Consider the following 21572-nt stretch of genomic DNA (forward strand, 5'->3'; position numbering starts at 1 on the left):
TGTGCAAATATCAATCATAGCCTTTCATATGCTGGTCTCTACATATACAGCTACAGTACTTCTCATCATCTATCCTAGAATGTGTATATTTCAGATGTCTAGTACCATGGCTGCAGTCACAGTGTGCCCAGCTTATCATCCCTGAAGGTTGCCGATAAAAACACCATGGTGTCCTTCCTCCTTCAGGGTTCCTGCAGTAGTTATGGTTCCCCAGTCCTCGACCAGGGTACTGCTGAATGTAATCAGGAAACTCGGACCAATTCAGACATTCTGCACCAGACTCTGTTACAGAAATTGTGCCATTGTAGTATCCCAGAGAAGCTACACCATCAGAGCAGAGGCTGTAACCTGCAGATAGCAAGAATGTTTTTTAGTTTTTGTTTTTCTTCAATCTATGAATACATTACATTTTATGGCATTCGATTTGTTAATTTATAAAACACAGAGAGTACCGGTAATAATAATGTCAAATGGCAAGAACAGGTAACAGTGGAGAAATTAAGTATTTAAATAATTATATGGTCACTGGTCCCGTTTAGCTACCAATATGCAGTGGTTGTGTCTGGGAAGGCTACACTAAAGCTGCTATGTTTTGCAGCAAGATCCTTAGGAAAAGGAGTCAAGGCTTGGGGATAGGATGTTGAGAATGGAGAGAGGTTTGAAGGTATGAAGAGAGAGAGCTTTGGAGCAGCCATATACACTCACCGGCCACTTTATTAGGTGCACCTGTTCAAATGCTTGGTAGCACACATTGCTAATCATCCAATCACATGCTAGCAACACAATGCATTTAGGCATGGTGAAAACAACTTTCTGAAGTTCAAACCAAGCATCAGGATGGGGAAGAAAAGGGATTTAAGTGACTTTGAACATGGCATGGATGTTGGTGCCAGATGGGCTGGTCTGAGTATTTCAAAAACTGATCTACTGGGATTTTCACGCACAACCATCTCTAGGGTTTACAAAAATGGTCCAAAAAAGAAAACATCCAGTTGTGTGGAAGCAAATGCCTTGTTGCCTTGCCTTGTTTACTGTCAGTGGGCAGAGGAGAATGGGCAGTTTCGAGATGATAGATGATAGAAAGGCAACAGTAACTTGTGACAATATGGACCAACATCTCTGATAAATTTTTCCAACACCTTGTTGAATCTATGCCACAATGAATTAAGATGGTTCTAAAGGCAAAAGGGGATCCAACCCAGTACTAGTAAGGTGTACCTACAGTAATAAAGTGGCTGGTGAGTGTGTATTAAGGCTCACGTGAAGCCCTGTAAAGGAGGAACAAGACATCCTCTTAGGGTTGCGTTACACACTCCTGGAGAGACCTGTGCAGAACAGTATGTTAGTAGAAAGGGTTTAGGTAATAAAGTGTGCCATGAATAGAAATCAGAAGCCCAAGTGATGGTACCAAGATCCCTTTTTGATGACAAGAGGCTTCCTATTCATTTGGTTTGTCACCTTAAGAGAAAAAGCAAGAGTTTCATAGAGTCATTTACAGTAAGGACGGTCTTGTAAATGTAAGTTACAGTATATACAGTAAAATATTGCCAAGGCCTTAATCTGCGGAATACTGTGGAAGGACTGTAGCAGAAACTGCAATCCTCATGAATTACATGTTGGTTTTTGGGTGGAGACATGTTGTATGCAGTCACTTTGCTGACAATAAATAAATACAGCAAGAGGAGCTAAGTTTGGAGTGTTGCTGATATTTTTCTAATCTTACATCTTTTCAATTTCTCCATGTTGAGGAAATGCTGCAAGTACAGAAAAATACCTGTTGCTCCTGCCAGAAAGTCCTCTGATCTCCTATCTTCCTGTAGTGAGCTGACAGTGCTGTGTCTGCTACACTGAAATCCCAGGTACTGTTGTCAGCATTGGATTTCTGCACAGCAGAGGGAGTGTTATATTCTTTAGCAAAAATTGTATCATTGTGTAGGTAAGTAAAGTAAAGAAGTCCTGTCATGGGAGAAACATGGAGACTGCTGCCATTGCTGTCCTCTCCTGAAAATATTAGATCCCTAGCTGTTGTGTTGATTCAATGGGTTCAGAACTTTGTATGTTTCTGAATAGGCCAATAAATTAATATTAATGGTTTCAACTTTCCTGATTTACGTGATTGTTCAGGTCAGTTTTTAAAGTATTAAAGCCAAACATGCCAGACAACTATCATGTTCAAAAGAGAATCAGCGATGGTAGTCTCCATATTCCTTCAATTTTCAAAATAACTGTCCTAGTACAAGAAAGCAGATAGGAACTTCTGACATTCCCCTACTGTATTCAGGTCTGTGCCTGAGGAAGTACTATGTCTACTAGGTCAACATAACAAGCAGACAGGTCAGCAATGGCAGCCCTATATTTCTCTCATGACATGATTTGCCTCTTGCATGGTTCACTTAACTGCTGCCTTCAAGAGTGCCACATGCTGGAAGCATATTACTGACTCCATATGACAGAGATGATTCCTACCAATTGTGACTCCACTGAGTGCCTGAATGTGGAATGATCATGGAGCTTACGCAAGGCCTCCTCTCTTCACTTCTGATGGTTGGACGTATGTGACAATAAGAGGAAATGAAAGGAATGTGAGCATGTACAGTTGGAGAGGGCAGGAGTTAAGTAAAAGGGTTTCTTTGCCTTGCATGGGCATAGCACAGGTTCACTTTAAAGTAGATCTATACCAAAATGTCCCCATTAAAATTCAAGCAGAAGTTCAAGAAAATAAATCTTTCTTTTAAGTCATTGCTGGCTATAGCTGCACCCCCACGAAGCCTATAAATATGGGTTACAGCCAGCACTGTGCCCCTCCGCCTCTCCATTGTGCAGTACTGTCTCCACATCTCCTCTCTTCAGTTTACACTGCAGCCTGCTATTCATTAGAGAGAGTTGAAACCATCAGCTTGTATGGTGAATGATTGCAACTGGAGATATGGGCTTTCTTCTTAATTATAATAATAAGTAATAGTTCTTCTTTAAGACCTTCCCTGACCACCCACCTAAACAAACGCTTGCAGCTGCTCAGGGCTGTACACCAGCCACATCCTCTATGCTTTGCTTCATGGCCATGGCAAAAAATTAATACCTCATCGCATTTGGCAAAGACTACCAACACTGAATACAAACGATTAAAGTTAGGGAGGCCACACAGCAACTGGTGGTATGACCTCTTTTGGGCTAAAAGAGGCACTGAGTAAGCAACATATTGCCTCTCAGCTGCCTCTCATATTGCCCCAACATATTACCTCTCAGCTGCCTCTCATATTGCCCCAACATATTGCCTCTCAGCTGCCTCAACCTATTGCCTCTCAGCTGCCTCTCATATTGCCCCAACCTATTGCCTCTCAAAAGGGCTGCCACATGTGAAAATGAGCCACATAGCCAGTTCCATGACAAGACCATTTAGCTCCCAGGGCAAAGATGCCAAACAGTGCCCCCCCCAAAAAAAAATATTTATGAGCATTACGTGTCAGCAAAAATCCTCTACCTTCCCTCATAAAAATGTGAGCACTAATCTTCACACTTACCTCCTAAGCATAAATTCTCTTTGCAAGCCAAAATTCCCCCTCCCCAAAAAGAATCCTGCTTTTCTAGTACAAGTCCCCCTTACCAGCTTAAAACCTCTCCTTCCCCAAATCCCCCCTTTTAGCACAAATGTTCTACTCCTCGAATTTCCCCACTGAGCATAAAACCTCCCCACCCTTCAAATCCCCCTCTCCCAGCACAAATCCCCCCCCCCCTCTGGAATCTCCTCTCCTAGCACTAATCCTCCCCCCAAATTTCTCCTCCTGGCAAAACCCCCCCAATCATCCATACTAGCACAAATCCCCCCCCCCTCTGAAATCTCCTACCTAGAATCCTCCCCCCAAATTTCTCCTGCTAGCAAAAATTCCCCCCAATCATCCATACTAGCACAAATCCTCCCACCCCCAAATCCAACTTCCTAACAGAAACCCATTCTCCTAGTACAAATCCCCCCCCCGGCCCGCAAAATCACCCTTCTAGCTCATCTCCCCAAAATCCCTATCGTGCCCAGGGTGGCTGCCTCTCCTGCCCTCCCCCTTGTCCTACCCCTGCATACAGGTAGCCTGGTGAGCCTAGTTTCTTGTAGGTAAGCAATAGGGATTGGTGATGGGCCTACAGTATGCTGGTTCAAAATGAGTAGCAGCAGCACACTGATAAAGCCTTCTCTCTGCTCTCCCCACCCCTATGAAGGGAGAAAGACAGCACCGCACAATGCAATAAAGCCTAATTGGCCCAGACGGCAGCCCTTCCCTCTCCCAGTCTGAGTTCTGCAGAGCAAGGCTTCACAGGGACACTAGTTATATGTAAAGAACATCATTAGCAATTTTTATTGAATACTCAGCTGGGTTAAAGGGTGTTTCTTTTTGACCGGCTTGTAGTGTTCTGTGTAACACAGCTATTTCAATATTGTTAGATAAGGAGAGTTGTGAAATTGTAGCCTTAGTAGTGACGCAGGGTTCAGTCAAGTCCTTACCTGTTTTTAGCAGGTGCTTCTGTGCTTGCAGGGAATTTACGATATCCTAGGAATTTGCAGACACAAAATAGAAGCTAGTAAGATAGAGTTACTATTTCTGCACATATTAACTTTGTGATATTGCAGCAATTTAGTTTACATGGGTCAGTGAGTGTCCTGCAAACCACAGATGACAATGATCTTGTTAAAGTGGAACTTTAAGGAAGAAATAAACATTTGGAAAACAGCCAATATTTTAATGCAGAAAAGACGGGGTTGATTTACTAAAACTGGAGAGTGCAAAATCTGGTGCAGCTGTGCATGGTAGCCAATCAGCTTCTAACTTTAGCTTGTGCAGGGAAAAACTGGAAGCTGATTGGTTTCTATGCAGAGCTGCACCAGATTTTGCACTCTCCATTTTTAGTAAATCAACCCCTATAACTCTCTTGCAATAAAGTCCCATTACCTTCCTGCAGTGCTTTACACCGAGCTGTACACTGAGCTGTGCATAGCACATGTGCAGCTCAGTGTACAAATTTTGACAATGTCTGAATGAATGAAGTCCTGTGCATGCCAAGAGTGATGCGATCATGGCGGAGCCAATGAAAATGTTTGTCAGTCCGGCCATCATGACAACGCTAGAGAGAAAGCGAGTACAGTTCCTCTTTAAGATTATGTTATAATCTGACTGTACAATCTCCTTTAGATTTACTAAAACTATGTGTTATGATATCACTAAACAACCCAGATACATTTACAACCGATCATGCATGCCCTTGCAATACATAGTCAGTAAAGGAGGTTGTATGATTAGATTGTCTAATGTATGGTCAAATTTTAAGATGTTCTATCAGGGGGGAAAATATTGCTGATAGAACATCTTTAAATTTGGCAAGCAGCACTATCAGGGAAAACAAAATGCTGATAGTGCTGCTTGCCAAATTTTAAGATGTTCTATCAGGAAAAAAAAATGGTGATAGAACATCTACAAATTTGGCAAGCAGCACTATCAGCATTTTTTTTTCCTGATAGAACATCTACAAATTTGGCAAGCAGCACTATCAGCATTTTTTTTCCTGATAGAACTTCTACAAATTTGGCAAGCAGCACTATCAGCAATTTTTTTTTCCTGATAGAACATCTTCAAATTTGGCAAGCAGCACTATCAGGGGACAAATTGCTGATAGTGCTGCTTGCCTGCTCCTGTGCATTCCTAATGGCCAATGAGGCAACACATTATAGAGATAGGCCAATAGGAATGAGTAGGAGGTGGGAACCAGCGGCAAGTTCTGATACTAGCTGTCGGATTTTGGAGGCTGCTGCACGTATGAGCAGTTACTTCTAGTCTTATGAACAATACACCATCAGTGTTTCTTTTTTTTCTCTAGCAATTTCTATAACCACTTTCAGACCAAGTGTTTTCTGGCACTTTTTGTTTACATGTAGCAATCAGTATTTTTTTTGCTAGAAAATTAGTAAGAACCCCCAAACGTTATAATTTTTTTTTTTGCAGAGGCAGGGAATACATTGGTTGATTTTGCATTTGTTTATGTCACACAGTATTTGCGCAGTGGTTTTTAAAATGCAATTTTTTTGGAAAAAAATACACTTTTTGAATTTTAATGCAAAAAACACATTACATAACCCAATGTTTTTTGTAAAGTATAGACAATAACAATGTTACACTGAGTAAATAGATTCTAAACATATCACACTTTAAAATTGTGCACATCTGTGCAATGGCAAAGGGTGAAAATGTTACTATTCATTGGCTTTAACCTCCCTAGAGGTCTGATTATGTCCATTTTTCTGTGCTCAAAACGGTACATTTTTTTGCATGGAAATATGTATTTTTTTTATTGTAGGCCTGTAATTTTTAGGAATAACTCACTGAAATCTGCCCGAACAAGAGTCTAGTAAACATCACGGGTATGATAAAATTTGAAACACAAAATCATAAATTATAATTTAATAAATAATCATAAAAATAATAATAATAATACATTTAATTCAATAATGTAATCAAACCAAAAACACTGAAATTTTAAATATAGCGCCAAGTTCGCACATCACTGAGCAAAGTCGCAAAATCGTTTTCAGTGTCTGATGACAAATTTCCCCCACAAATCATTATCACTCAATTCTGCAAGTGGTTCTAATTTACTATCGCTGTTCTCTAGCTGGTCTAAAACCGCTTTTGACCTAAAAGGGATGCTTTTTGGTTGCCATGGACGTTTTTCAGTTTCCAGGCAGAAAGAACAGTACAAAGCACTAGGGACAAAATGTATGTGAAATGGTTTGATACAGTAATTTTATACTATGTGATTTTAGTGTATTTAGTGAATGTCACTTTTTGTCATTTTCAAATTTCCCGCCAGTTCCGTCCCCCATACGTCCCGAAGTCACAGGGGGCGGAACCCAGAAGACAGATATCGGCATCCACCGGAGGACATTGCAGGGGACACTGCAGGAGGGACATCGCGGGAGCGCAGGACAAGGTAAGAGAAGAACAGATCCCTGAGCAGCACCGCATGGTAAGCCCGAGTGTAGCTCGGGGTTACTGCTTTTGGTACTGAAACTTTACCCTGAGCTACACTCGGGAATACTGCCAGGGAGGTTAAAAGCCTTTACATGTTAACACTTTAGATTTAAAGAGGAGGTCTAGTGCTAGAATTACTGCCCATGATCCAATGTTTGCGGTGATACCTCAAATGTGTAGGACGATCGCTGTTTGCATGTGTGCGGGACCGACGCGTGTGTTCACCTTTGCATATGAGCATGGGGGGACAGGGCACTTTAATTCTTTTTTTTTACACTGGTTTTTTTCAATTTTGTTTCTTTTGATCACTTTTTTGATGTTACAAGGAATGTAAAGATCCTTGTGACAGCAATAGGCATGCGACAGGTACTCTTTATGAAGGGATCTAGGGTCAATGAGACCCCAAATCCCTCCTCTGCTCTTAAAAGCATTCAAAACACCAAGATCAATGTTTTCGAAATGCTTCTGATTTTTTAAAAAAGGCGCTGTGGACATCCGGGTAAACTGGAAGGGATGTCAGATCATTGCTGTTGGGTTGCCATAGCAGAGAGCCAATCAAAGTCAATCCCAGCTTTGTTCGGCTTTCTCAACAGTCGGCGGAAGCGCCAGCTGGTCGCTCGGGTCTCCTTGTGGGACAGGAGAGCTTGAGAAAGCCGGAAGGTGGCAGGGGGGAGGCGGAAGGACACATCCCCTCCCGTTGTTTGTAATAGCAATCGAGCAGCTAGTTAGCCACTCTGATTGCTATTATAAGAGGACTGTTGGCTCTATAAACCTGTACCAAGGTGATGCATGCCGCTGTGGGCATCATCCTGGTACAACCATTCAAAGTCTAGCGACATATGGGTACTGCGCTGGAACATTGATTAGTGAAGAATGGAAGTTGTCATTTGCTGAGCTGAAATCTCCTACTGAAAATGCTAATTGCCTGGCTGGGTTAAATCACTCAGTTAAACAGCTTCTGAGTCACTTCTCTAGAAATAGTTTTCAGATTAGGAGTTCTGGCTTCCTGATCAAGCTTGTCCCAGATGAGTGACTTGACAGGCAATTGTGTCATAGAAAGCCAGGCAGCAAACATATTCAAAAGGAACTCAAGAAGGCAGCCTTTGTATTCCAGTGCAGGTTTCCTTTAACACATACAGCTTGCAGTAGCTAATGGAACCTAAAAGTACATTACCACAATCAAATCCATGTCATTTGTGGCTACAAAATAAAATGCATTCAATATTCAGCTTAAAGATCCTGTAACCACAGCCTGCCCTGGTGTAAAGTAATATGGGCTGAAAACACATTAGACTTCATGCACACTGGGTATATGGCCAGCTCTTCTGAATGCCTTTAAGTACTCCCCTACACTCCAGTGGTGGATTGGGCTGCAAGGGAGTATTTTTACTTTCCCTGGAGTTAGCTTTAAAAGGGAGCCTGAAGGCACCATTGCTGACTTCCTCTTCTGCAAATGCTGGTTGCCTGGCTGTCTTGCTTTGATAGATACTTTGGCCAACTAATATACAGACAAGAACTTCCCTCAGACTTTGGTGGCATGCTTGTTCTGACTCAGTGGAGTTGTATTACTAAATGCAAATAGGATGTTCACTTTGCAAGGGAAGTTTCAGTTTGCAGGGGAATTTTCCCCAGAGAGTTTAGAGTATGTGGTAAAATTTCACTTTGCAAAGAATACCCAATCAGTTGCAAGGAAAAAAAAAAACAGCACTTTTGTTGCACACAATTAGATGGTGGAAGTCAGGAGTGCTTTCCCTTGTTCTCTAAGCTCAGGAGAACATACCTTTGCAAAGTGCAACTTTTATTCCAATATGAACAGTCCACTTACCTTTATTAAATCAACCCAACCAGCCGAATGTATTGAAGTCAATAGGCCGTCATAGTTGGGCAACTAGCATTTCAAGCAGGTCAGCAAAGGCAGTCTCCATATTTCTGTCCAGGAAGGTTTACTATAAGTAACAAAGCTTTGCAGACCATTGCAAAATGGTCTCAGCCAACTGCCCAGGGCTACAGGCACAAGAGTTGAAAATACACAGAAACAGGGCCGGATCTAGCCTGTCTGATGTGGGGGTGCATTAAAAAATGTCAGGGGGGCAAAGGATTGGAGGTCGGCAGGGCAGAGGACAAGTGCCACTGCTGGTAGGGCAGAAGTCACTGCTGACAGGGCAGAGGACAGAGGCACAGCTCCTTCTCCCTCCCTGCACACAGCCCGGGCACAGGCAGCATAGCTCCACCTCCCCACGTAATGCATAACTGAAATCAGTATAGTGTCAATCAATGACAATATAGTGTCAGGCTAGGCCAGTATAATGTCAAACTAGGGCAATAAAGTATCAGATTAGGGTGGTATTGTGTCAAATTAAGGCAGCATAGTGGAGGGTTTGGATAGTATAGCTGCAGGTTAGGGTAGTATAGTTAGGGTAGTATAGTGGCAGGTTAGGACAGCATAGTGGTAGGTTAGGGTAGTATAGTTAGAGTAGAATAGTTACAGGTTAGGGTAGTATATTTAGGGTAGTATAGTGGTGGATTAGGGTAGTATAGTGGAAGGTTAGGGTAGTATAGTGGCAGGTTAGGGTAGTATAGCTGCAGGTTAGGACAATATAGTGGCAGGTTAGGGTAGTATAGTTGCAGGTTAGGGTAATATAGTGGTAGGTTAGGACAGTATAGTGGCATGTTAGAGTAGTATAGTGGCAGGATAGAACAGTATAGTGGCAGGTTAGGGTAGTATAGTGGCAGGTTAGGGTAGTATAGTGGCAGGTTAGGGTAGTATAGTGGCAGGTTAGGGTAGTATAGTTGCAGGTTAGGACAATATAGTGGCAGGTTGAGGTAGTATAGTGGCAGGTTAGTATAGTGGCAGGTTAGGGTAGTATAGTGGCAGGATAGAGTAGTATAATGGCAGCTTAGGACAGTATAGTGACAGGTTAGGGTAGTATAGTGGCAGGTTAGGGTAGTATATGACAGTATAGTGGCAGGTTAGGGTAGTATAGTAGCAGCTTAGGACAGTATAGTGGCAGGTTAGAACAGTATAGTGGCAGATTAGAACAGTATAGTGGCAGGTTAGAGTAGTATAGTGGCAGGATAGAACAGTATAGTGGCAGGATAGGGTAGTATAGTGGCAGGTTAGAGAATATGGTGGCACATTAGGACAGTATAATGGCAGGTTAGGATAGTATAGTGGCAGGTTAGGGTAGTATAGCGGCAGGTTAGAACAGTATAGTGGCAGGTTAGAACAGTATAGTGGCAGGTTAGAGTAGTATAGTGGCAGGATAGGACAGTATAGTGGCAGGTTAGGGTAGTATACTTGCAGGTTAGGGTAGTATCATGGCAGGTTAGGGTAGTATAGTTGCAGGTTAGGGTTGTATCATGGCAGGTTAGGGTAGTATAGTTGCAGGTTAGGACAATATAGTGGCAGGTTGAGGTAGTATAATGGCAGGTTAGGACAGTATAGTGACAGGTTAGGGTAGTATAGTGGCAGGTTAGGGTAGTATAGGACAGTATAGTGGCAGGTTAGGGTAGTATAGTGGCAGGTTGGGACAGTATAGTGGCAGGTTAGGACAGTATAGTAGCAGCTTAGGACAGTATAGTGGCAGGGTAGGGTAGTATATCGGCAGCTTAGGACAGTATAGTGGCAGGGTAGGGTAGTATAGTGGCAGGGTAGGGTATTATAGTGGCAGGTTAGGACATTGCAACATATTTTCTTCACTTGATGATGACTATCTTCACTGTATTCCATGGTATATCTAAAGCCTTTGAAATTCTTTTGTTTCCTTCTCCTGACTGATACATTTTAACAATAAGATCCCTCTGATGCTTTGGAAGCTCTCTGAGGACCATGGCTTTTGCTGTAGGATGTGATTAAGTAAATGTCAAGCAAAGACCTACTGGAACAGCTGAACTTTATTTGGGGTTAATCAGAGGCACTTTAAATGATGGCAGGTGTGTACTGACTCCTATTCAACATGATTTTGAATGTGATTGCTTAATTCTGAACACAGCTACATCCTCAGTTATAAGAGGGTGTGCACACTTATGCAACCACATTATTTTAGTTTTTTTATGTTTAAACCCCCCCCCCTTAAAGATTTCAGTTTGTTTTTCAATCGAGATGGAAAAAGTTCTGAAATTATTTATCTTTGTCTAATTTTTTACATCACAGAAACCTGACATTTTTACAGGGGTGAGTAGACTTTTTATATCCACTGTATGTAAGTGAATGCAGGCCAGGCACACATGGAAGAACACAGCTGCATGTCATAATTTGACAGACTTGCAGGGGCGGTGCACAGACTGAAAGCGCACTGTCCACATACAGGGCTATGTATCCACTGCCTTTGCATTATCTTACAGTACATAGGCCGCCTGTCTGCAGCACCAGCCGTATAAACAAATGTCTCATTCACGCTGTATGGGTCTCAGCACCTGTGCGAATGAGGCCTAAAGGCAACATAGAAGTTAAAAAGGTAAGTGGGGGAATATCTGTTTTCCTGTTGTATATTTTCCCTCACGTTTTGTCTAGTAAAACATTGTCCCTAGATCAGAAAGTGAAGGATATCTTTTTGAACTGAGCCTCGGATTCAACCAGACAGGGGTTCTACCTTTTCCCTATTCCATCCAAGATTAAAAAAAAAATATGTTTTGGGTATAAATACACTTCTCTGGTCTTGGAAAGTAATAATGCACTACTGCCAGCATACAATTTTGTTATACTTATGCCACAAACAGCAAAAACTGAAATATAATATTTACATGGCTACACTTCATAGATCACAGACACATTTGTACCAGTATAACTTTTTCTGTTACATTCCTGTGTTTAGACATATGTTAGTGTGAAGCTACTCAGGGAGGTATGGCTGAGACTGGCCTGTGCAGCTTGCTTACAAGTGGAGGGTGATCTGAGGTCAGGGGACTTGACAATTCTGTAAAGTGGAACTAAACCATTCTATCCTTTACAGCCAAGGAAGCTGCCATCTAACCCTCTGTTTGATCTGCAGTTGCCATGGTGCTGCACATGTGACCAGTTATGACATCAACCATTTGATGGTTTGACAGTTTGGTTGAGAACACAAGCAACTGACAGTTGTCATTCATGGCATGCCTTAAATGTAATTGTTTTGGGAAAACGTTAGGTCAGTATGTTTAGTTCTGCTTTAAAACTAAATGAGTTAGTGGCACAAAAACATGGCTGACAATGAAAAGTCTTGAGATACAAAGCCACTAAAACTCCCACCACCTTTGTTTCTCTGATTTATAATTGACTGAGCTAGGGGAAAAATTATTGGCCAAAGAGAGACTGCATTGAATTGGATGCAGGCACTCTGGGTGTTCAGACAGCCCTGCTACTTAAATACAATAGATGGCAGAGAAGGTTCCTCCACTGATGCTGTTTAGCATTGGTGGGGGAATCAATTGGTGCCTAACCGAGTATGGCTAGCCTAAGATACAGTCAGGTGAACTACCTGACTCTCTTTCTGGCAGAAAGTAAAGAGAGCACAAAGCACAATGATATTCCTAAATATGTGTTGTACAACATTACACCTCAATGTTTTCTTTCCAAGAAATGCCCACAAGCTATTGGTCCTAAATTGAATTTGTTAAAGTCAGAGTCTACCTAAACTGGCCATTTTATTTTTGGGTTGACACCAGATACTTTTCCTGCTAGATTCTTTATTTAACCTAGCTTATGAAAAACTTAGCAGGAGTGATAGTTTCTTGCTTGGCTTTACAATGGCTATAGCAGCTGACAGAGCTTAGATCCCTCATTGGCAATGTGCTTGAGAGCTTGGCAAAATATCAAGTGCCCGCGGTCTTCCACTTTGGGTGGATTTAAACTTTAAAAGCTCGGTAGAGAAGAGCCACATAAAGGAGTACAGTTTTTCCACCTCAGCCTTTCATATGATCTTCTAAAGGGCGGTCAGTTCAGAAAGAACAGTGCTGGCCTTCCTGTATGAAGCAAAGTCTGCCACAAGAGAGTAGGGTCATTCTAGTACACCCTTTCTTTTCTCTGTAAACTAAACGTCCTCATCCGTTATCGTGTACTTTCTTTCCTCTGTGAGGTATGCTACAGTTATGTCTATAAACACTGTGTACAGTAACCTTGGACTGAAGACAGAGCAAAATAGAAATCCAGGCACAAGTTACACCAGTCAAGGTTCGAAAAGTACATGTTTAGATTACACGAGGAACGCTATAAATATAACAACCCGTAAAACCAGAGGCTAATAGGGGACATAGCATGTTTTAAATAGTCATATGTATAGCCTATTCTGCTCACCTAATCTGTGGGCAGTCACTAATGAACTGCATAATTGTATACCCTTTGTATGTCCTTCCCTTGAATAGAAAAAAACAATCCCCGTTTAAAAAACAAGCTTTTATGTTCACTACACAGGCACCATTTATATGGAGATTTACAGAGCTATATATAATAGAAACGTGAGAAGTTAGGCAAGATAACTTATCAGATTCTTTGTTTCATTTTCAAGTCAAAAAAAGATGAAATATAATTGGTCCTTATGGGCACCTTTTTTTCCCCCAAATAGCCCTTCTTAGAATAGGCTAGGCTGACATTGTAAGCTTTTAAAGGCATGGGAACATTATTTGTTCTTAAAACAATCATAGAATACCATAGGCAGAAGGCTATTAACCTGATTTTTCAAAAGCACTGTACGTAAATTGAGCATTGTGCAAAGAAACAAACAAAGGGTGCACGGGCCTAGTGCATTACCTTCTAAAAATAAGATTTGTTGAATAAAAAGTAGTATACTCACAAAAGAATAAAATCAAAGGCACATCACAAAAAAAAGGCTCGAAGGAAGAGGTTCTGCCTCGAAACGCGTCAGTATTTGGAGGCCTACAGTCCCCCAACAGCCACCATCTAGGGAGATTGGACCATGCTTTCTTTTTTGTGATGTGCCTTTGATTTTATTATTTTGTGAGTATACTACTTTTTATTCAATAAATCTCATTTTTAGAAGGTAATGCACTAGGCCCGTGCGCCCCGTTTCTTTGCACATAGCTTTTTTGGATTTCCTTGGTCCGTTGAGGGCAGCAAGGCTTGCATTCCCAAAAAGTACTCCATGTGGGGTTACTCACATTGTGGAGCTCATCGTCCAGCGCAGGCGTTTCAGCATTCATTTGCTCAAGCTTTTTTATGTAAATTGAGCATTGTTGTGACTTATGATATTTGCCTAATATATGAGACTTGTTATGACCAAAGTCATGAAGGGTTGGGCAAGCAGATTTTCCAGAGGGTGGGAAATCTCTCACAGTCTTGGTTGAAGGTGAGATTTGAAGTGATGATCACTCTAAACAAAATCAGTAAATGTTATTACCCATTCATGTTGACTCTAAAGCAGGCCATAGAGGAGTTGAAAAACTGAACAAAAAATTTCTGTTGATTTTGTTTGAATTGTTCATTTTTCGAATCAATAGTGTGCCAGCTGCAAAACACGATTTTCATGCCACAATCAAAAGTGCCTGCTCCAACATGCTGGGTTTTGTTTTTTTTTAGAAAAAGGAAATAAACATGATGGCAAAATTGTATGAGCTATTTTCGTTTTTTGGCCAACAGAACATTTGGTTTTCTACTCATCTATGGCCAGCTTCACAGTACTCTTCCTGTGTTTTCAAGAAATCTTCTCTTATGATGCCTAATTTTAGCATTTCATTAGCACAGCTTTTGAGTACCAATAGCCACATACAGCTTACATTACACATTACTAACACTTTTTATAGTGATCTGCTTTGATACTATTGTCTTAAATAGCAATGCTTGCATCCTGTTTGTATCATGGCAGCACCGACTATGACTGAAATCTGGTATTGAGGCACAGCCTTAAAGTGGAAAAGTGAAGAAAGAAATATGAAAACTGCCAAATTATTTTTAAAGGCTTAATGCATGCAGCAGTACTATCAGCATATGATTTTTTTTTCTCCCCTCAACACCTTTGCTCCTGGCAGGAAAAAAAACAGCTTAAAAAATTTGCCTAAAGCAGCATTTTGCACGTGTTTTGGGTACATTTAGATGCACTTAAGCACATAAAGTATTTTGGACATTCATTTGTTCTGTTAACCAGAATATTAGGCACTTTTATGTGTTTTTACACAGGCACACCAATAGTTTTTTTTCTTCTCAAGTGTTCCTCCCTGGAACACACAAGTGATTTTTTTTTTCAGCGTCTAAATGCTCCTGTTCTGATACACTTGTAAATGCCTATGTGTGCATGGCCACATAGGTTAAACAGGTTTAGAGGCTCTTAGATTGTAAGCTCCAAGGAGCAGGGCCCTCCTAACCCTCTTGTATTGAACTGTATGGTCTCCCTGTATACTGTAAACTGCTGAGCAAACTGTTGGCGCTATATAAATCCTGTATAATAATAATAATAAAAAAGGCAAACAGCTGTAACAGTTTTTTTTTTAAACACCTTAGGCCTAAGGTTCTCATCAGCCATCCTGATCCTTTCCTCACCACCTTGTCCACTTTAAGCCTGGGTTCAGACTTCTGCGGTGTGGCATATCGCACGTGATTCGCACAGGAACTGCACCGCATTCCTGTGCAAATCACATGCAAATTCTGTGCGGTGCAATTTGAGCCATACATTTTGTATGGCTCAAATCGCACCGTATCAGCACCAAAAAGGTGCAGGACCCTTTTTTTTTTGTCTGCACTGGAATCGAATCACATGGGTATTCACACCCATGCGATCCAATTCTGCACATCGCACTGTGTTTTGCGAACCAATTTCGGGGTGTCGTTAACTTAATATACACACCCGCAGCAGTTCGTACGAACAGGGTGCAATTGTGATGCGGTGTGGAATTCCCGAGTTCCGCACCACATCAGTGTGAACCCAGGCTAACATGCAGTAAGGCTTTACTCTTCAAACAACCTGAAACAAAAGCAGGATAGGACAGCATGGTGTTTTGGTTATTTAGAAGGAGGTTGTGGAAGGTAGAGACCTTCCATCTAAGACTGCAAAGAATTTGCAAAAAAAATGCATGAAATAAAATTTGATTTTACATTACCATATATCTATACATATTTCATTGCAACATTCAGGACAGTTAAATCACACTACTACATTTCTTACTTACACATTGTACTTACAAAACCACACCCATTTAGCCAAGCTTGTCTTTCTTTTCGGAGAAGTATGTATGTATAAATGAATGTATAATTTTTATTCTTTTCCAGATTGTTCTAAAAGAATGACAGTGCATGTACAGTATAAACACTGGCAGTGCAATGTTCATTTAGCCAAGCGCATTAAGAGAACGATGGAGAGATAAAGGAATTGGAATGACAAGACTGTGACATTTTTAGATTCCATAGCCAACCCAACCCTGGGCCTGTTTATCTCCATCAATGACACATGCACTCCTAATTATGCTGAGCAAAGAACAAACAAACAAAAATATTTGAAATTTCAGATGTGTGTATTAAACAACTGTGTAAATGTATTGGCACTACTAATTTTATTTCTATTAAACCATCATCGTGCTAAACTCTTGAGGTCTCTCCTTCATGTTCTCAATATATATTGTTTGCCCAGGGTAAGTGTTTATTTTAAATAGCCTAAATGTACTGTATATGTAATGGCCTTTACACTCTTTTAGCTCTGCTGCTACTGCAGTGTTGCTGACTACCACATCAGATCAAAAACCCAAGAGCATACTGCTGCAGCAGAATCTTGAGTCATGATTCTCTGTGTCTTGTAGAGAAATCATAAAACCTGCTCTTTTTACTATCTTCTTTAGAAAAAAAAACAAATGAGGGTATAGTCTTGGATAAGCAGTACAGTGATTAGTGGAGCAAAGTCTGACACTGATAAATACTGAATATCCTGTGACTTATTAATAAGGAACAGAGCTGTGTCATGGATTCTCACCTGGAAATCTGCGAACGTACAACAGCTGCACATGATGAGGATGAGCACTCCATGGAAGTGCAGAGGTTTCATTGTTGCTCAGCAATGGGATGCAGCTGATTTCTCCTCTGACACTTCCCTCTGTCAGGATCAGCTGTCTGCTCTTCATTGAAGTCCTGCAGCACCCCCAGTCCTTAGGCTGCTGTTTGATGGAGGGATCCTGTACAATTAGAGCCTTTAGTCAATGCTGATCCTTGCAGAGAGTTGGAAGCATTATCCAGAGAGGTGATATGCAAGTGCAGGCTAGCAGAGTGTGAGAGTGTACCAGGATCTCAGTTCCACCCACACAGCTACTATAGTTCTTAGGCAACCACCTCCTTCTCCTGACCCACCCTTGTATTCCAATCCTTCTTCTCCACCCTCTTCTTTTACAAGAGTCCAAATCAGTAAGGATTAGTGAACTAGTGACAATTCAAATACTTAGTAAAGCTATGTGCTACTATATCAAATTATGGATTGGCATTTGTCCAGCTGACTCTTTTGTCATTGTATCTTCCGACAGTCCCATACCACACAGCCTAGCAAATGCACATCTTGGACAATTTAAATGATCTCTGGAATGGGAAGTTTAGGATTCCATGATGCCATTCATCTACAACTGGGCTGATATAAAAGAAAGCAATGTGCTCCTTTTTTATTAATACTGTATGGTTCATGTATGTCTATGTCTTAAGCATAAAGAAAGGGAATTAAACCATTTTTTCCATTTGACCTGACTTGCTATGGGGACAACAATGTATTTTAGTATACAAAAAGGAGAGAGGATAAGAACACAAGTATTGTTAAGATTGGAAACAATGTCTGCTGTTAGGCGCATTTAGTCTATTCACATGCCTATTATAATCAGCCTCCTCCATCCATCGTGACCTGGTCCATATCTCACGGTTGTGATTTTCATTCTAAATAATCTGAATTCATTTCATCCATTCAACAATTGTAACAGTTGACATTGTGGGTAAGATTTACAAGAATTGTTTTCTTAGTAGGTGGTTTAAAATCGCACTCACATTGTGCTGTGACAGGGTACAAAGTTCTCAGCAACACTCACAGGGATAAGAATGTTGCCTTTGCAGATTGCTTTTTTTTTTTTTTTTTTTTAAACATTTTGATAAAGCATGTGTATAGTACTGCTTTGACTGAGAAAAATGGGCTAGCAGACCCTAGAAAGTGTGTCCTGAAAATGTAACTGTTTGTTTAAATAAAAAAAAGAAAATCATGGACAGCACTCATCTCACAGGATGTAAAACAACACTGAAACAAATGAACTAAAATGTAACTAGGCGTGACGGTGTTTTTTTTCTTCTAAAACATTCCTCTGTTTCATTGTTACAGGGTTGTTTGCCTAGTAAAATGAGGACTAAGTACCTTTATTTAAAATAATAATCTTTGTATGGCGTCTGGTTAATAGTGACTTTTGCTTTATTGCAGTGTTCATCAGGGCAGGAACAAGGAATTTTTTTCGTTCTTTTTTTTATTTATTTACAGGTCCTTTAAATAGGAATCATACATCAATATTCATATTACATTTAATATTACAATTGTCAGTCAGCAATTGGTGGTTTAATACAGCCCCCCTACTGTAAGAACAATTTTATTTTACCTACTATGCTAAATAGCAGCATTTCTCAACTTTTTTCAGTCCCCACCCCCTTGAAAAGTACCCAAAATCTCAAGGCACCAAAGCCTGTAAAAAGTATAAATGTTACCATCAAAACAGAGCCTCGGGCAATTTACACAACCGCCTTGATGAAATCAAAGTAACTAAGGCTAAGCTGTTTTTTTTCTTTTTGGACAGAATGGAGATGGATTAGAACACCTATTAGGTATTTATTGGTGTCTGTGCCCTGTTAGGGAGATTTACCCTGTTTGGCCTGTTTACAATTATCACTGAAATTGAAAATACAAGAAAATCCTACATTTTGGTGTGTCCCCAGAAATGTAAGAGAGGAAATCTTCCAATGGGCACACTGGTTTTGCTGACCTGGGGGGCCTCAAGGTATTCCCTTGATTTGTTGGGATTTCTTCTCACTTCCAGTTTTGACTATGGATCAGGAAGGGAAGGTAAATCTCCCCACTGGGGCACAGAGGGCAAAAAAACTGTAGGGGCTATAACCTTCCCTTACTCTATCCAAAATGAAAAAAAAAAAAGGTTTTGTCTATAGTTCTACTTTAACCTGACATCAGAAGCCCCCTTCACATCAGTGCTCCCTCCATCACATCAAAATCCTCACCATTCCAATTAGTCCCCTCTCATACATGGCCCTCCTTTTGCAACCAGAACCCTACATTATGGCTTCAGCAGCACTGCATAGGATGGTAAGTGGAGTAGGTTTGGGTGGACATGGATCTTGAGTTGCCATGTTGTGGGCAGGCCATACCAATATTTGACACTGTGTCCTGGCCCTAGAGATCTATTATTTTCGCTAACGAACAATTGACTAGTATCCCCACCAACAGCCACACAATATTCCTCAAGATCTGGGACCTGTGGATCACATACTGTCACCCAACTCTCTCTATATAGTACTTACTCCCCTTACCAAGAGCTCATGCAGTAGTGGAGAATCTTCTGTATTATGCCACCCTTCCTTTTTCTCTCCTTTCTCATAAAAGTAGCAATCTTTGCTTTTTTTCCCTTTTCATCCACCTCACTCTCCACCTCTCTTCTACAAACTTTTAGTTGGTACGTAGCCAGAATTATTTTCTCTAATTTCACTTGCTTTGTGGTCCAGGTTACAATACTGCTCGTCTTGTCTTTTATACTGTATCCTTAAAGCATAATAAAGGCAAAACCTTTTTTTAATTTTGGACAGAGAAGGGAGGGATTAGGACCTGTCAGGTATTTATTACTGTTTGTGCCACCATTCCATGCACACTGTGCTTAAAAATAAGCCAGTTCTCATGGCAGAAAGAAAAACGCAGTTTAGGGGAGTTTAGTATTTTTTCTGCCAGAAAGCTCCAATCAAAAATGCAAACCAGAAGGGGTTTTTTTTTTCCTGCCTCTAAACATTGAGCTTAAAATATGCCTCTATGTCCTAATGTGCATGGACACATAGGACAGCATTGAGCTGCTTCTACAGGCAAAACACAAAAGTCCTGTAGAATCAGGGATTTTTAAGCCAGTGTGCATGCAGCCTTAGGTTTACCCTCTCTTTTTGTCCTTTTTACCATTATCATTGAAAGTGTAAGTAAAAGAAAATCCCAAATTTTGGGTTATCACCAGAAAAGTAATAGAGGTGAAATCTTCCAATGGGGACACTAGTTCTGGTGACCTGGGGGTCCCCAAGGAATTCCCTTAATTTACAGGGATTTCTTCTCACTTCCTGTTTGGCTATTGGACAGGAAGTGAAGGGAAATCTCTGCAATGGGAAACAGATGGTGAAACAAAAAATCTGACAGGGGTTATAACCCCACTCCCTTACCTTATCAAAATAAAATAAAAAAAAGTGTTTTTATAGTTCTACTTACCTATATAGGTATGAACAATGGCATCCTGCTATCTACATTGTAATTCCTCCTTTTTACTGAACCCTAATTACTGTAACATTGGTTTATGGACCTTTTTACATGTACCACCTGCTGTTTTGATGCGTTAAAACCAATAAATACAGTGGGGCAAAAAAGTATTTAGTCAGCCACCAATTGTGCAAGTTCTCCCACTTAAAAAGATGAGAGAGGCCTGTAATTGGCATCATAGGTAGACCTCAACTATGAGAGACAAAATGAGAAAAAAAATCCAGACAATCACATTGGCTGATTTGGAAAGAATTTATTTACAAATTATGGTGGAAAATAAGTATTTGGTCACCTACAAACAAGCAAGATTTCTGTCTCTCACAGACTTGTACCTTCTTCTTTAAGAGGCTCCTCTGTCCTGCACTCATTACCTGTATCAATGGCACCTGTTTGAACTTGTTATCAGTATAAAAGACACCTGTCCACAACCTCAAACAGTCACACTCCAAACTCCACTATGGTGAATACCAAAGAGCTGTCGAAGGACACCAGAAACAAAATTGTAGACCTGCACCAGACTGGGAAGACTGAATCTGCAATAGGCAAGCAGCTTGGTGTGAACAAATCAACTGTGGGAGCAATAATTAGAAAATGGAAGACATACAAGACCACTGATATTCTCCCTCAATCTGGGGCTCCACGCAAGATCTCACCCCGTGGGGTCAAAATGATCACAAGAACGGTGAGCAAAAATCCCAGGACCACACAGAGGGACCTAGTGAATGACCTGCAGAGAGCTGGGACCAACGTAACAAAGGCTACCATCAGTAACAAACTACGCAGACAGGGACTCAGATCCTGCAGTGCCAGACGTGTCCCCCTGCTTAAGCCAGTACATGTCCGGGCCCATCTGAAGATTGCTAGAGAGCATTTGGATGATCCAGAAGAGGATTGGGAGAATGTCATATGGTCAGATGAAATCAAAATAGAACTGTTTGGTAGAAACACAACTCGTCGTGTTTGGAGGAAAGAGAATGCTGAGTTGCATCCAAAGAACACCATACCTACTGTGAAGCATGGGGGTGGCAACATCATGCTTTGGGGCTGTTTCTCCGCAAAGGGACCAGGACGACTGATCCATGTACAGGACAGAATGAATGGGGCCATGTATCGTGAGATT

At 41.0% G+C, this 21572-nt stretch overlaps 1 protein-coding gene across 2 annotated transcripts in view; it reads right to left on the reverse strand.

Annotated features, from left to right (window-relative positions):
- Positions 1 to 17241, reverse strand: part of LOC149460050 (neurotrypsin-like) — a 59380-nt gene extending 42139 nt beyond the window's left edge. Inside the window, exons 1-3 of one of the 2 annotated variants that reach the window (XM_089680186.1) lie at positions 16898 to 17241; positions 4493 to 4538; positions 106 to 348 (exon numbers count right to left, since the gene is read on the reverse strand). In XM_089680186.1, the coding sequence (XP_089536312.1) occupies positions 106 to 348; positions 4493 to 4538; positions 16898 to 16969 (361 nt within the window). In that variant the 5' untranslated portion in view covers positions 16970 to 17241. The remainder of the gene's footprint in view (positions 1 to 105; positions 349 to 4492; positions 4539 to 16897) is intronic. The other variant, XM_089680187.1, reaches the window with a different exon arrangement.
- Positions 17242 to 21572: the final 4331 nt, after the last annotated feature.

Source organism: Staurois parvus, unplaced genomic scaffold (assembly GCF_062004578.1).
Source record: "Staurois parvus isolate SC_StPar_1 unplaced genomic scaffold, SC_StPar_1.0 ptg000236l, whole genome shotgun sequence".
NCBI classification, from domain to species: Eukaryota; Metazoa; Chordata; class Amphibia; order Anura; family Ranidae; genus Staurois; species Staurois parvus.